The sequence below is a fragment of the Astyanax mexicanus genome, chromosome 5, assembly GCF_023375975.1.
Source record: "Astyanax mexicanus isolate ESR-SI-001 chromosome 5, AstMex3_surface, whole genome shotgun sequence".
Classification (NCBI taxonomy): domain Eukaryota; kingdom Metazoa; phylum Chordata; class Actinopteri; order Characiformes; family Acestrorhamphidae; genus Astyanax; species Astyanax mexicanus.
The window spans coordinates 26,703,630-26,719,261 of NC_064412.1; the positions used below are offsets into that span (position 1 = coordinate 26,703,630).

The 15,632-nt window shown below is 39.0% G+C and overlaps 1 protein-coding gene and 1 long non-coding RNA gene across 3 annotated transcripts in view; one reads left to right on the top strand and one right to left on the bottom strand.

Moving 5' to 3' along the window:
* LOC103047638 (TBC1 domain family member 24) overlaps window positions 1-11,025 on the top strand; it is a 42,591-nt gene extending 31,566 nt beyond the window's left edge. Inside the window, exons 1-7 of one of the 2 annotated variants that reach the window (XM_007257138.4) lie at window positions 350-1,532; window positions 2,899-3,922; window positions 4,447-4,599; window positions 6,842-6,905; window positions 7,054-7,149; window positions 8,024-8,264; window positions 10,518-11,025. In XM_007257138.4, coding sequence (XP_007257200.3) covers window positions 1,181-1,532; window positions 2,899-3,922; window positions 4,447-4,599; window positions 6,842-6,905; window positions 7,054-7,149; window positions 8,024-8,264; window positions 10,518-10,726 — 2,139 coding nt within the window. In that variant the 5' untranslated portion in view covers window positions 350-1,180 and the 3' untranslated portion in view covers window positions 10,727-11,025. Of the gene's footprint in view, window positions 1-349; window positions 1,533-2,898; window positions 3,923-4,446; window positions 4,600-6,841; window positions 6,906-7,053; window positions 7,150-8,023; window positions 8,265-10,517 lie in introns of those variants that run through there. The other variant, XM_049479656.1, reaches the window with a different exon arrangement.
* LOC125802252 (uncharacterized) overlaps window positions 1-15,632 on the bottom strand; it is a 302,998-nt gene that overhangs the window by 123,517 nt on the left and 163,849 nt on the right. The window lies entirely within an intron of this gene.

Sequence of the window (15,632 nt, forward strand, 5' to 3'; positions counted from 1 at the left end):
TTATGTGACTGACACTAAGTAACATGACTGGAAGACATCATGCCCCATATTTAAGGCCAAAAGCTGTCTATCTTTTGTTTCAAGAATAAACACACATGTTTTGATGATCACAAAGGTCAAATTTCTCAGAAACAAAACACATAAACACCAGTGTTGGAATAAAAAGTCATGTGAGATGCTGTACATTTGTTTGCTTGCTTGTTTATTTGTTTGTTTTTTTGTAAGTGCAATACCTCACAAATATGTTGCAGTGTTATTTTTTTGTAATATTGATTGTGGAAACATAACTTCAGACATTATATATATAAACAATATTTATATTAATATTAATAAGACTTCTTTGCCAAAGAAAGATACATTTTGGTTCTGTAAAGAACCCTGTTTGTGAAAGTGAGTGTGAAGAATCCTCCATCAAGAGTGGTTATTTAGTGGCATCACTCAAAGAACCTTTTGTTTTTTGTGATTTTTTAGTGTAGGACAAACTAAAGCAAAACCTATAAGTTGTTTATGAGCTGACATACATTATGGTTAATGGATCACTGCAACCAAAATAATATTTGATAAGAAGCCGGTCTGTGTAGATGCTTAGTAATGTTCAGTTTAAGGACTTATAAACTGTGTAAAGAGTGTAGAGTGAATAATTTAGAATTTAGAATATCTTATGGAATTGACATCATTCTTCTTGTCTCTAAGGGGATTTTCCCTCATAAGTCTCGTGTGTCAGTCAATCCTTTGTGTTTCTTCCATAAACACAGGTAACGATATTTGGTGGTTAATAGGAAAGTGTGGAATTTTCCAGGAGGTGCTTTAACCTGTTACGCAAGTCATCTGCATAAGCCTCCTGACCTCTGTAGACTCATATATAACCTGCATTCAGCCTGACGGTTTAAACAGTCCTGACGAAACATTCTAACCCTGTCCTTATTTCATTTGAATTCTTCTTAAAACATTCTAAACTTTTCCACACTCTTGCTGCAGAAGTCTCTTACTCTCTAATATTAGTTTCATAAGCTCATGTAGGTTATTCTAAATTCTCCTTTAAACTTCTCTAAACTCTGTAACTCTTTTTCTAAAGCTGTCAGACTCTTCCACATTTATCTAAACTCTTCTAACTCACTCTAGAGTCTTCTAAACTCTTGCAAACCTTTCTGTTCTTTATGTAAGTAGTGCTATAACAGCCATGCTTCAGGTTTCCCCAGGTAGTGAATTTACTCGTTTTGGTCAGGTGGATTTGGAGCGAGGGAACGATGCAGGTGCCGCTCCTCTGGCTGGCTGTCGGAGACTTCGCTCCTGTTCCCTTTTTGTTCCTGAGGGTTCTGGAAGGATTGACTTAAACTTCAGCAGACCCAGGTCCAGATCCTTCTACATGTGTGAACCTGATGATAGCAGTGAGTCCAGGTCTGAAGGGACCAGTACTGGAAGATCTTTCTCCCTGCAGACAGACTTGGAGAAGAAAGATGACAGCCACACCAAACTGGCACCCAAGAGATCCAAGGCATGCACACATAAATACCTCAAAAAAGACCACACAGGTAAGAGTGACTTCATTAAAAAGTGATAGATATTTTGCTAACCAGATTTACAGCTAACCAGATTGACTGAACTGACTACCCTTGCTAAAATTACTTTAGTGTTGCTTTTTGCTGTGGTGAAATGGATGCGTTAGCAGCTCATATGTGCTCGAGTGGAGAGCAAACAGCACGGCTGAAGTACATGCTCAGGTTGAAGAGGTGGAAAAAGACCAGGCTTCTTGCTTTTGCTGTTTTTGCAGCTATAAAAGTATAAAAATCCGATTTGGCAAATTCACACAGCCATGAAAAAAATCAGACCTGAGTCACATTGAGCAAAAAATTTGAGATTTGAGTCACTTCAGCCTGGTAATGTGAACTTACCTTAAGTGGCAATTTCACAAACAGGATTTAGGCATAGTATTTTCCTTTTAAACTGAAAATCTTCCTTTAAAATACCGGGCAGTCATTAACTAGATTTAATTTCTGTAAACTGGCTTACATGCAATATTTATTGCCTGCTGATACTGCCTGCCCCTACTTGTCAAACCAAGGATGGGAACTCATATTGACCAGGTCCATGTCTTATTAAGGTGTTAACAAGAATCAATTTCTGGGTAGTGGACAGCATGCGGCTGCACGTGAAGGTCAGGGCCGTGTTGAGAATGGACCACCACCCCAGTCATAACTTAGCAAAGGTGGCCATATAATGGTTGCTTTTAATTGATGGGATTTATAGATAGAGGGTTGATAACTTTTGCTGGTGCTTATAAGGAACCACTGTATAACTGTAAACCATAAAGATAAGATAAGAAATATGAATAAGAAATAAGGATAAGAAATATGCCTACATTTATATCAAAATACATTTATGAATTTTGGTCAATACACTATAATTCTGAATACATTTTCCAGTTCATGTAATGTGCCCTGAAATAAACGTCAGCCAGTGCCAAGATGCCAAAATAAAGTATTTGGACTATTGGAAATGTTTCGACAATTCATCTAACCATTATTAAATAGTTAATATACTCAATAGTAATGTACTAAATCAGCCAAAAGCTTTCCATATGGTAAAATAAGAAAGGCAGATTGGCCTGGCCAAAGAAACACCACAAATGAAACACTGAACCAGTGGCGGTGTTTTAAAACCTGTGACTGATAGTATAGATACAACTGAACTTGGCCAATGAAGTGAATCGAAGTGTACTCGCTGCACAGGACTCATGGATAGGTAAGTAGGTGGGTAGGTTGTTAGGTAGGTATGTATGTAGGTAGATACTTTATTGATCCCAATATACTGGATATATTCATGTATGATTTATGTATGGTAATGATCAACACCTTAAGGGCAAAAAATACTCATTAGCAGAGATTGTTCTTGTCTTAGGGAGCAAAGGCAGTCCAAATGTTCCAATGCTGACCATCTCAGAGCCGGACAGCTGGGAGATCAACTCCTCCTCTGGAATGAAGTACGGTCAGTATGTGGATTGGGAAAAGATTGATCCAGAGTCTGCCGTCCGTTACAAGAAAATCCTCTCCACCGACCATTCAGGCCTAAAAGAGATGGCTCGCTCTGGATTCTGGACCATGCCACACACACTTCGGGCCAAAGCCTACCACCACATCATCCAGCGCATTGAATGCCTGCCCAATGTAGTGGACACTGACACCTACAAGGACCTTTCAGAGCGACTGTTTGAGGAACATAATACAAGCACCCATCCTTTTCCCAAGTTTATGGCAGATGGGGAGATTCCAAGGTACTGCCTGAACAAAGCAGGCCTGAACTCGGTGAGGAAGATCCTGCTGTGCCTCAGTCATCACTTCCCTGAAATGACATTTTGCCCAATCCTGCCAGCCCTGGTGTCTCTCTTACTTCACTACAGTGAAGATGAGCCCCAGTGCTTCCACAGCATCTGCTCTTTGGTGTCCTACACAGACCCAGAGAAGCGTTACATTGACCAGACCTTCCTCACCACTCATGCTTCCTGCATGACATTTGGGGACCTGGCTAACAAATACTGCAGGGGCATCCGCAAGTTGATTGCCAGCTCCCATCAGAGTCTGTTTGAGTTCTACTCTGACTGGATCATGTGGATCTTTGCTGATCTGCCTTTCAGCTATGCCATCTGGGTGCTGGACGTCTACCTGATCGAAGGATACAAAGTCCTGTACCGGGTTGCGCTAGCACTTCTCAGCCTCTACAAGGTCTCTGTAAGTTCAAGAGTGGCCCATGTGGATGACTTTAAGCAGGATATGAAAAGGTTTGTGGAGAATGTGTCCCGCCACAGCAGCATTGATGCCCTTCTTGAGAGAGCCTTTAGCATCCAGCTGCCCACTCGCAGGGAGCTCAACTTTCTCTACAATGCCAACAAGCAGGCACTAATTCAGAGGGGGATCCAGAACCAAAGGTGAGGTACTTTTCTTGCAGTTGGGCATGAGTTTATTTACTTGGCTTCGCTAAAATACATTGTATCAGTCAACTTGGATCATGCTGGTCAAAACCATCAAAACCATCATCAGCTACTGCCCTGCTTGGCCTGCTTGTTGGTAGACCAGCTTTGATGGTTTTGCTGGTCTTCTTGGTGGATTAAGCTCATCCAAGCCAGTTAACCAGCATAAAAAGTAGGATCAAGCTAGCTGATCTAGCTGTTTCTATGTTGCTTACAGGTTCTTGAAGAATTGTCCCAAATTGCAGAAGGACAATTGCACATCTTCCCCTTGGAACTTTGTTCCAAGTGATAGGATTACAATAGAAAACATAGCGTTGGGGTACAAATTAGAAATGGGACTGAGCCTTTAACTGACAAAGACTAGTTTAGACTGTCTGAACCCAACTTCCACGATGTTCTTAGCTGGTCTAATGAAAATCATTGGTATAGCCAAGTTTTCAGGACTTTCCACTGGACGTCCTTCATGTGTTTTGTCCTTGCAGTTCTTATCAAAGTGTGGAGTTGGGGGGATTCTGCTCCAGTGTTGTCTCCATGACAGAGATGAGAGTGGTGTGGGCCTGGATCCCGGAACGCTTCGCTCTCTTCAGCCCGGTACGGCTTTTCAGCACCAATGACCATGGCCGAAGCTTGACCTCGTAAGACATACATTAACATTTAGTGCACATATTTAAACTCCCTGCCCTCAGAAAGAGCCTTCTGCTCTAAAAGTGTTTTGTTATTTGTTAATGTCTAGAATGGTTCCTTTAGGGCTAAAACTGGACAATTACTTGATCAATGATCTTTAAACAGTCATTGAATCAATCTCTTACATCCTGCCACAATAGGGAGCAGTGCAGCAATATTTTTTGTCTTGTGTACAAGACCTCAATGCTGAAACAAGAGTCGTAAGGTCTAAAATATTCCTAACATGAATTTAAGAGCTTAGATTGTATTACTTTTTCAGCTTTTACAATTTAGCTATAAAGGACAGGTTATAATTATGCTGCATTCCATTTGAACTTAGATGTACACATTTTTCCATTCCATGTGAGGTCGGATTTTCTATTTGGAAAGTCAGAAAAAACATTCCAACAACGAGCACAAGATTCAAGATGGCAGCACTGTACATCAAGTAGTAAAACCAGTAATAATATACAGTTTATTAGCACAATAGCAATCTATTGAAATCAGTTTCACACACAGTACTGTCCAACCTCCATGTTTCCATGTTGTTTAGATGTGCAAAATACCGCACAAACTCTTGTTGTCCAATGGTCTCAATAGAAATGCTAACCTCGAACAATGCTAACAATGATAACTGATATTTAAATGTTTGCCTGAAACACAGCAAACTTGGGGGTGATGCTATCTCTAGCTACGACATCTGACACCCAAGGTAAATGCAGCATTAAAACAGAATATGTTACAATTATATTTCCTTACTGGGTGTACTAAAGACATACCATTCAGGGTTCCACACTAATGACACCATATGTTCCCCTTAAAAATACTATTTAGTACAGTTTTCTGTTCAGAGTGAAGGAATACAATTGCAATAGGTTAGACAAAGCTGGCATGGCAAGTGTGTGTTTTATGTGTCAACATGTTTACAGGTGTTGCAGCATGCTGCCCTTCTCAACACAGAAATTCTCAGAAAGATCTGGATTAAGATAGGGTGATGAATTTACAGATAAACATCAGAATTTGCTTAATGGGGCATTTAGGCCAACCATTAGGCCAATCATTCTAAATGTTAGCATAGTCACTTGTGACTACTACATACAGATGTAAAGTTAGGATTCCTACATCCACATTTTCATCTTGAATTGTGTTGGTGAGGCTCTCCTGACTTTCCTAGTAAGAAATCTAACCTGTTAGAGCGTCACTCTCAACATTTCCTACCTGGAGCTCAAAAGAAACTTAGTATAACAGCCCCTTTCAGTGGCGATTGCTGCAAGTGGCGAAGACTGCAAGGGAAGCTCAGCTTCCCCTAAAATGTAAAAAAAAATAAGTAATTAAATATATACTGTTGTGTGTACATGTCACTGATTAAATATGCGCTACAACGCTCTGAACTTCAGAATCAGCTTCTTATCACTGGTAACGCCGCGGCTTTCCTCTTACTCATTCCCGCAGCTTCACAGCGCTGCTTTAAACAGTGCGGACGCTGAGCGTCCACAGACTTCAATAGCGGAGCAAAGCGCGCGGCGAAACGAGACGAGTCATTGGATAAACGCTGGGCTGGTCTGAGGCGGAGTCCCTTTTTGATTGACAGCTGAATGAGCGAATTAGCAATCTTTGGGTATAAACATACGCGCTGGGAGCATTTTAATTCTGTTCTGAGTTGAACCGGAGACTTTCCTAATCCTTATAGCTGCATTTTATTTATCAAAAACTTCTATCACACTTTCTGACTTCTATCACTCTTTTCCATCGCAGTTTCTGTCCAGTGGATTTTGCGTAATGTTTTTTTAATGATCATTTTATGTTTATTCATGTCATAGCGTCTTTTTAATGTAATTGTTCAATGTAAAGAATGGGTACCTTTTTGTTGTGTAGTGAAAACTTGAAAATAATGCCTTTTGTTTACAAAAAAAACATCTCAGGGATAGTAGAATTTACGTATAAATAAAACGACATATGTTAAGATGTAGGCCGAAATTGAGCTTCCCCTCCTTGAAAGACCAGCATCCGCCACTGCCTTGTATCTACTCCAAAGTCTGTATATGTTTAGGCTCCTCTCACCTTCAGGGTAAATTTAGAGTAGAGAATTTTAATTCATAAATTAGAGATTTGAACACACTACTACAGTGCCACTGTATTAGGAGTGTTGCATATTTACAACATATACATTTTTTTTTTACTCTTGTGTCTTACTTAGTCTTCCTTTTTTTAAAGGTTGTATTCTCATGTGGAGGGTTGTGAACCAACTGTACTGCTGCTGAAAACAGTGGATGAGGAGGCAGGTATCACATTAACATCACAGCATCAGAAATTCTGTACAGTTTTTGATGATAAATGATAAACTTTTGTTCTGTTGATGATGAAAAAAAAACACTTGGAGAAAAAGTAATGTCAAAATGAATGTCTATATCTGTTTATCTTGGCAGATCTGTGGTGCGTTCTTATCTTCAGACTGGGCTCTGCGGAATCATGATGGAAATAGCCTTTACTTCTTTGGAACTGAGGAGTGCTTCGTTTTCACTGTACATAAATCTCCATCTATCTGTCTGTCTGTCTGTCTGTCTGACTATCTGTCCGTCCAGCCACCCACCCACTTTCACTGACAAAATACCAACTGACCTACATGCCTATACTCATTTAAAAAAAAGATACGGTTAGGCATAGATGCATTAGATATATTTGGGCATGGAGGGATACATGTTGCAGCTCGGCCTGTAGATCCCGCACAAATAGGTTACTGATGCTGGCGCCCCAGCTGGTCCCATAATTACTCAATCTGTAAAGCTGTTTTGTGATAATGAAGTTGTTGTAAAAACTTGATATAAACATGTTTGAATTTAATTAAATTGAATAGGAACTAATTGCTGAGCTGTTAGTGATCCAGGTATCACTACTGGGGGTGACTGACTGTCACATGCAATGACTCCCAAGGTCATCACCAGTGGTTGGGGCAGTTTGTTGCTCCGTAGCAAAGGCAGGACTAAAGCAATCACCATGAGGCATCCATATTTAAACTCACTCAACCACTGATTCCAAAGAGAATCCGGATTTGGACATTTGTTGGTAGAGATGATACAGTTCCATAAACATCCTGCAACATTCATGACACTACCTGCCTGATGGACGGCCTTGATGGCGAGCAATTTGTCCAAACAACCATCCTGCTTCTCTTAGTGCTTGAGATATACCCCCTCTCAAAATCTGTCAACAAGACAAAAGGTATTTAAGGGGCATCATAAAATCATGTTTAGCAGTCAATGATCTTACACCAAGAGGCACACTACCTAAAATAGCCTATGAGAGTATTTTTATATGGAATTTTTAATATATTTCTATTTATCTATGTATCTGTCTGTCTAACTATTTGCAGTACTCTATCTGTCTATGATGTTTCAGCTGAGACCAGGGATGGAACGTTATCAGAGACCTGTGCTGCACATCTCCGGCATGTCTGGAACAAGTGAATCACCACGAGAAAGCTTCAGTTTCTTCAACTCATCTTCATCCACATGCAGATTTACCCACTCTGCCAGGACCAATCAGGATCCAAATTACCTGTCTGTCCCTTACAGCTCACCTCAGCCACACCCGCCCACAGCAAGGTTCATGGCTGGAAACAACGAGATGCTTATGATAGGTGAGCTTATGCATATCATAACGCTAACATCACTTTATTATTGTTTACCCTTGGTTACTAAGACCTTTCTAAAAGGAATGTGTTAGAAGAAGGAATGTCTATAATTTGGAAAACAGAGACACTGGCCTTGGGAGATTCTCATTTCAATATTTAAAATGTAAAAGTAATAGTGAACTCCAATGCATGATGTTCCTTAATGTTTTCTAAAGAGGCACATTCCTAAAGACATAGGATTTCCTGTCTGTGGTAAAGATGATGTTCAATGTCAGAATCATCACAATCTAAGAATCCTTAAAAAAGAGCCAGGTTTAAGTGTGCAGGCATTGAAATTTAAGAACTTATGCTTTTTTTATTGTTATTGAATGTCTTTCTGCATGACCAAATGTGAAAGCAAAGCAAACCCAGACTGTAAGAATCAGTGGTATTTAGAATTATATACTTAAGCATTAGAACACGAGAGGGAGTGTGTTATCACGAATAACATCACCGTGATGTTATTCGTGATAACACACAAGCTTGAGTGTTCTATTGCTTTTATACAACAGTTTTTTTTTTTACAAAATGAATAAAGAAAATAAATCAAAGAACTTCAGAAAGATGCTTTAATATGGACTGTGTCTTCCGTCAAAAAGTAGTTCCACAACAACTGTAACAGAACTGAAACTTAACTAATGCCGTATGGTTCATACAGACTAACACCACAAAAGTTAGCTTGAAAGCAAAATTGGGAATAAGTGAAGATGGTAACGTTAGGACCGTGAATAACGCTAATACTCTCCTCTCCTGCTCTGTGGAATCGTCTTCAGGTGAACGCTGCACCTTTTTTGAGCATTTCTGCCTGTTTTGCTGGGTGGTGTTGGTTGGCATGCCAGCTGGACTGTGGTTAGGTTAGCGTAGCTTGCTTTAGCTCAGCATTAACTTAGCTTAGCCTAGCCTGGCTGGTTAAGTTACCATTCTGGCTGTCAGACGGCATTAGCCGAGCGATTTTCCTTCCCTTTTTTCCACAAAAGACGAGTCAGCGCTGCGGGCGAGCTTGCCGTTGTTGAGCGCTAGCCTGTGCTAAGCTAATGCTGCTGCTGGTGCCGGTGGAGGTGATGATTCAAAACTGTACTGTGTATATACACCGTTACTCGGCAACGCGTCGGTGGATTGATACAAGTTTAGTGGGAGAAGGCCGTGATGTTATCACAAATATCAGCACGGCTAGAACATTTCTCAACCAATCAGATTTTGAGGTCGGAACTAACTGTTGTATAACATATTATATCAGAGGGTAAATTGGAGTCATATTAATATTAGTGATGTCAATTGCTTAGAAAATAATAATATTTACATGATGTGTCACGTTCTTATCCTGAGCCGTGTTTTTTTCTTGTCCATCTCTGTGTTTCTATCTTCTCCTGTGCCTGTCTACTTTTCTAGTCATGTGCTTTCTTACATATGGCTCTATGTTCTCCTCCCTTGTCTTCAGTGCTTCCAACTGTGCTTATTTGTAACTCCGCCCCCCTCGTTAACTGTACCCAGGTGTTTCCTGTCTACTTCTGTATATATAGACCCTTTGTTTCTGTGTTCCATTGTCAGTTTTTGTATGTATTTAACGTCAGTTAGGTTGTGTTTCTTTGTTTTTTTTTGTTTTCAGTGTAAGTGTACTCTGTATTTTCCTATGTTATATTAGTTTGGTTTTATTGTTTATTGTTTGTCCTCGTCTCCCTGCTTCGCAAGCCTGACATGCTGGTATTTCCAAACAGGCTAAAGCCTTTTTCACCTCATACAGTCGTTTCAGTGCTTTTTAAATTAAAATCTTTTAATGTGCAACACATAAAAAAGCATGAATTACAAGAGGAAACTGGTACCTACTTGGTACAATGTTTCATTTGTGCTCAAAAAACGTAACTGTTGCATTTTTGCAGCTCTAGTAAAAATGGATCGGATTATTGCTCTGCTTAATCCAGACCAAGGGAACCAGACTACTAAGTATAAACACTCTTAGACACTGTGTGTGACAAGTCGAATGCAATTATTCATACAATAAAACGATAAATCTTCAGAACAGAGAAAGGGAGAAAAGATATGGAGATTTGGATTTACTGTGTTTACCTCTCTCTCACACTATATCAACAGTCACATTACTGTGAAACACACTGTGTGTGTTTACGGTGTAAACAGATATACATCAGCCTGCCACTGACCTTAATGTGTGTTCTTTCTCTCATTCTCTCTCTCTCTCTCACTCTCTCTCTCTCTCTCTCTCAGGTGGAGAAGGGGGTCATGCTCTATCTCTGTTTGCTGATCTTTTTGAGGGTCATTCTGAACAGTGTGACACATTTGAGAGTCCGGTTCTCTGTCGAGGCAGATTCAGGATCCACAGTCTGGAAGTGTGGGGCATTCAGCACACAATGACCCTTCCTCCACACACACACACTGTACCAAACACACTAAGACACCCGCAGTCACAGGCTTAGACCCACACACACAGTGTCCGCAGAAAGTTCTCTTAGTTGACTGAACGTCAGTTTATGGTGGTGTTAATTTATTCTGAACGTGGTTTATGGAGTCTAAAGGTAATGTGTAACTCTGTAAAAGGTCACACTTGGATGGAAAAGTGGATGGAGCAGTGGAGGGAACGTTGATACTGGCTGACCTGAAAAACCTGTTTGTGTTCCACTCTGTTCTAAATAAATAGAATGTTTAAGTATTAATTTTATACCACTGTATTATATACAGAAACAACAAATAAAGGATCTTACCTGTATTATTCTAATCTGATCTGATCTTTTCTTTAAGGTTTCACACATATTTGTGTACACATACCATATTTTTGGCACTATAAGGGAGGCGGTTACTGGTATAGATCGCTAGATTGTGCTTCTTTCACGTGTCATTCAGTTCCATAGAGCTACTGAGGGATTATATTTACTCATGTAACTTTTACATTTAAAATGGTAAAAATGTGCCGTGTATAAATGTGCACAAAGTAACTTTAAAATACATTTTATGATTAAGCATAGTGTCTGTGTTGACCTAATTGCAAAAGTAAGATATAAAATTAAAAACTACTTAGAACACTGAAAACGTGTTACCTGTTCCCTCTCTCTAACTATAAACTTGAAATATTATTAAAATCCTCCAGAGATGTAATTTTTGCATTGTGCATTGTTGTGAAGGAAATTTCTGTCTATAACAACTTTGTATAATACGGAGCCCGGGGAAGGGGGGCCGTGGTTAAAAAAATAAAATAAATCGAGTGAAAGATTTTGTGCTCAAGATTTCTTTCATTCGAGCGAACGATTTCTGTAATTCGAGCGAACAATTTGTATGCGCACGTGTGACAATTGTCTATGAATGGCCAGTGTTGGGAAGTAACGGATTACATGTAACGGCGTTACGTAATCAGATTACAAATTATAAGTAACTGTAATCCGTTACAGTTACTGCTTCAATAAATGGTAATCAGATTACAGTTACTCTGCTAAAATTAAAGGATTACATTGCGGTACTTTCCTATTTTTGCTCTTCCAATCCAACACCGACAAAACGCAAATAACATTTTGCGGTGAATCGCTCTGATATGACAGGGAACTGTCTGCCCCTCCTCCCGTCTCGCTGCACACACACACACACAGGGAGGAGGGGCAGACAGCGGCTCCGCACACACAACGAGACGAAATTAATTGACATTTTGGTCAACGAATAAAAACGAGACGAAAATGTTTGGCAGGGACGAAATCCAATCAGAACTGATTTAGTTCTGTGAAAGGTAGTGACCAGTTAGGAAGAGATCCAATCACTGCTACTTTAGCGAAGGTGGAGAGGCGGGACAAGCGGGGTAGTCATCCAATCAGTACCTGTGCTGCGCGCTCAGTTACAAACCCGGGAATTAACCTGTCGATACTTACGGAGCTCGACTGGAAGTTAACTCGACAGTGTTCAGCAAGGAGAGAGTGAGAGGGGCGATATATTTCTCCTTTGACGTCGCAAAAAACAAGATAACGTGTAAACCGTGTGGAGCGACTCCATCTCCGGTAAAAACACCACTAATCTTTCAGCTTCTGCAGAGCAGAGTCCCACAGATCTCCATGCAGAGATCCGCGTTTTAATGCTGATGTTATTTCATGAGCTGATGTGTTTAACTCAGCAGTGCACTAAAACACAGAACTGATACAGAACCCTAACTCATTAAGATCAGATCATCTGTTTAGTCTCACAGTGGGAAAGATATAGCTAGTGTTAAAGCAGGAACAGGTCAGAAAGAAACTCAATAATATATCCAAAATAAAACAATAAAATAAGTGAATCTCTGAACCCAAAAGTCTGTGTAAAGTTCCTTACAGCACTTTCTCATAAGTTTCTCACTTTAACTCATGAAGTCTCTCAGTACATCCTGAGAGCATCTCTACAGGACAGTGTGTGAAGGTTTGTTTTTGATCTCATTTATAGACTGTAGCTCCAGTAGGTGTGCTGGGTTAGTGCTGGAGATAAAACTAGATCATTTAAAAGCTGTTTTTGCATCTACAGCTCTGTTTAAACTATAATTTAACTATTCAGTTGTTTTATGACCTGATTTCTAGAGCAAAATTTTAAATGTAAAATATATATAGTCACACACCTATAATAATAATAATAATAATAATAATAATAATAATAATAATAATAATATACATTAAATCATATATAAATATATTTCACATTCAAACATTAACAATATTACTCAATTGGTTATTAAACGTTTCATTTCGTATAAGTGTATAGTTAATAAATCAAGGGAACTGATGAAAAAGCATTTACATTTACACCCTTTACATTTTAGTCGACTAAATTTACTGTAATTTTAGTAGACTATATTCTTATGACATTAAGTTGACTAAAACTAAGTCGACTAAATTACTGAATTGTGACTAAAACTAAATGCTATTTTCGTCACAAAACTATGACTAAGACTAAATCAAAATTTGTTGTCAAAATTAACACTGGTGGCAAACCTGCAAGTAGATAGCTTACAGTTGTTGTTACATTGTTTGGTTTTAAATTGTTTTATCATCAATTTATAGAAGTGTTTCATAAAATTGTTTGATGAAATGGTTTCATAAGTATTTTTATAGGGTGATTGAAAAGGCTGTTTTATTTGTTTATCTATTTGTTAACTGGAAAGAAAAATAAAAGGATAATATGCAATATGTGGTTGCTACATTCATTCAGGCTTAAAAAAATGACAATATTGTAAGTAATCCAAAGTAATCAGATTACGTTACTCACTTGAAGTAATGTAACTGATTACGTTACAAATTACATTTTGAGTGATGTAATCAGTAATCTGTAAGGGATTACATTTTAAAAGTAACCTTCCCAACACTGTGAATGGCTTATATAAGAGCTGCTTTAAATCAAAATAGCCGGTCTAAAATCTATAAATACAATGTTTCAGATGTTTAGTAAATGGGCAGTTCATATAATAATTTGGATCAATTTGATCATTTATTCCAATATGTTTCCTTAAAATGTTTTTTTAGATGTGACAAAATTTAATTGTAAGATTAAAAACACTAAAAACAGTCAAACTGTTTATACGTCTAATTTGTATGTCTAATCTAAATTACACTTGTATGCAAATTATATGTAAATGAAATCATTTGAACATACATTTTTTAGTAAAATGTACACAGAATAAAACGTGCAGGGTTAATTACCACACAATGTGATAGAGGCCAGTTTTCCTCATAGGGAAAAAACGCTCAGACACGGAAGCCATATGTGGACTACAGAATGATGCACGACTTCAGTGGTCTATGACATATTCTAGTGCTGGGCGGTATTCCGGTTCATTGGGTATACCGCGTGGGGAACTAGAACCGGTATGGTTCTCTTACACTGCCACCGCTAGAAGGTCCTGCGGAGCGCCGTGCGGAACAGAACCGTCAGAGAAGAACCCGCTGTGTGGAGGCAAACGCTGGTATAACTCCGTCCTGCCGAGAAACCAGAACACCTCCTGCTAGTGTTTCTACTGTATGAGTGTTTTTATCACAGTAAAATAGAGCAGGAACTACAACGCTTTTAAATATATTAATACTGTAGCTTTAGATTGTCTGAACTGTAGATTATCTGAATGTATTTGTTAACTGGAGAAAGACGGGAATTGTAGCTGATTTAAATACTGTAATGCCTCTATAGCACATGTGTCAAACACAAGGCCCGCGGGCCAAATGTGGCCCGCCACGTCTTTTTATGTGGCCCGCGAGAGCTTGTAAAATCTTAGTGTCTATAATAAATAGGTCAGAAGCGTTCTTTGACCAAAAAATACATTTCCCACAATGCTTGTCGATTGTATTACCCGCAAAGTTACGGCTTACTGCCACTACACGGCAGTGTAGTCATTGATGTGGAAACCCTGCCGGAGGGAAGGTGTAACTTCGCGGTTTATCCCATAATATCCAGAAAAAGAAAAGTTGATGCAGACGGACGGCTGTGCTTCAAGGCGAAAGACCGGTATGCATTTTGTGTTACTGACCAAAATAAACGCTTTTTAGAAGAGATATAAATTATGTGTAAATATTTATAAGACAATAGCTGATAAAATCTGTTTTAATGAGGTTAATAAACATCACTGTGACATCGCTAGTCGCAGTTTCACCTCAGCAAAGGACGAGGAGGTGAATCACTTATCTAACCAGCCTTTACTGATTTCTTCAACAGTCTAACCTTGCAGCCGTGGTGTGTCCACTAAACTCCGTAGTTATAAACATCCTGAGGTTAGCAGCGCGCTAACTGACCTGTTTATAATGTAATCCGAGCAGTGCCTCCGTGTCGGCTGTTCTAACCTGCTGCTGTTAGCTGCTTGGGCTGAAATATGAACTGTAGAGAGCTGTATTATCCGGTTAGTGGGGTTATTTTATTTCATACACAGAAGAACTTAAAATTTTAAAAACGCTCCAGACTGGCTCAGCTGAGTCCTGTAGCCCGTGGCTGGGCTGTAGCTCTGACTCAGTAAAGACTGTGGGCTTGTGCTGCTGCAGCTCCCACTAGTGGTTGGATGAGGAAATGCTAAATCTGTCACAGCTCACAATTTTTGATTTTATATTTATTAAGCCTCTTTTCAGTATCAAACGTTTTGATCAAAGTTAATATAACTTGTATTTTATGTCATTTCTATTCACTTGTATAGTTTGGTTCTTGATTGATGGAGTTTTTGGATTTCATAACAGGATTTATGTTAATAGAGCAACAAGCAAACATTTTTTCCATGCAACTGTAATATTTGATTGAATAAATAATATATTGAGAGTTATTTAACATTAAGGAGTAATTACATTCATTTACATATATTAAATTTGGTTACATTTTCTTATATTTATAAGTTACATCTGGCCCTCGGAG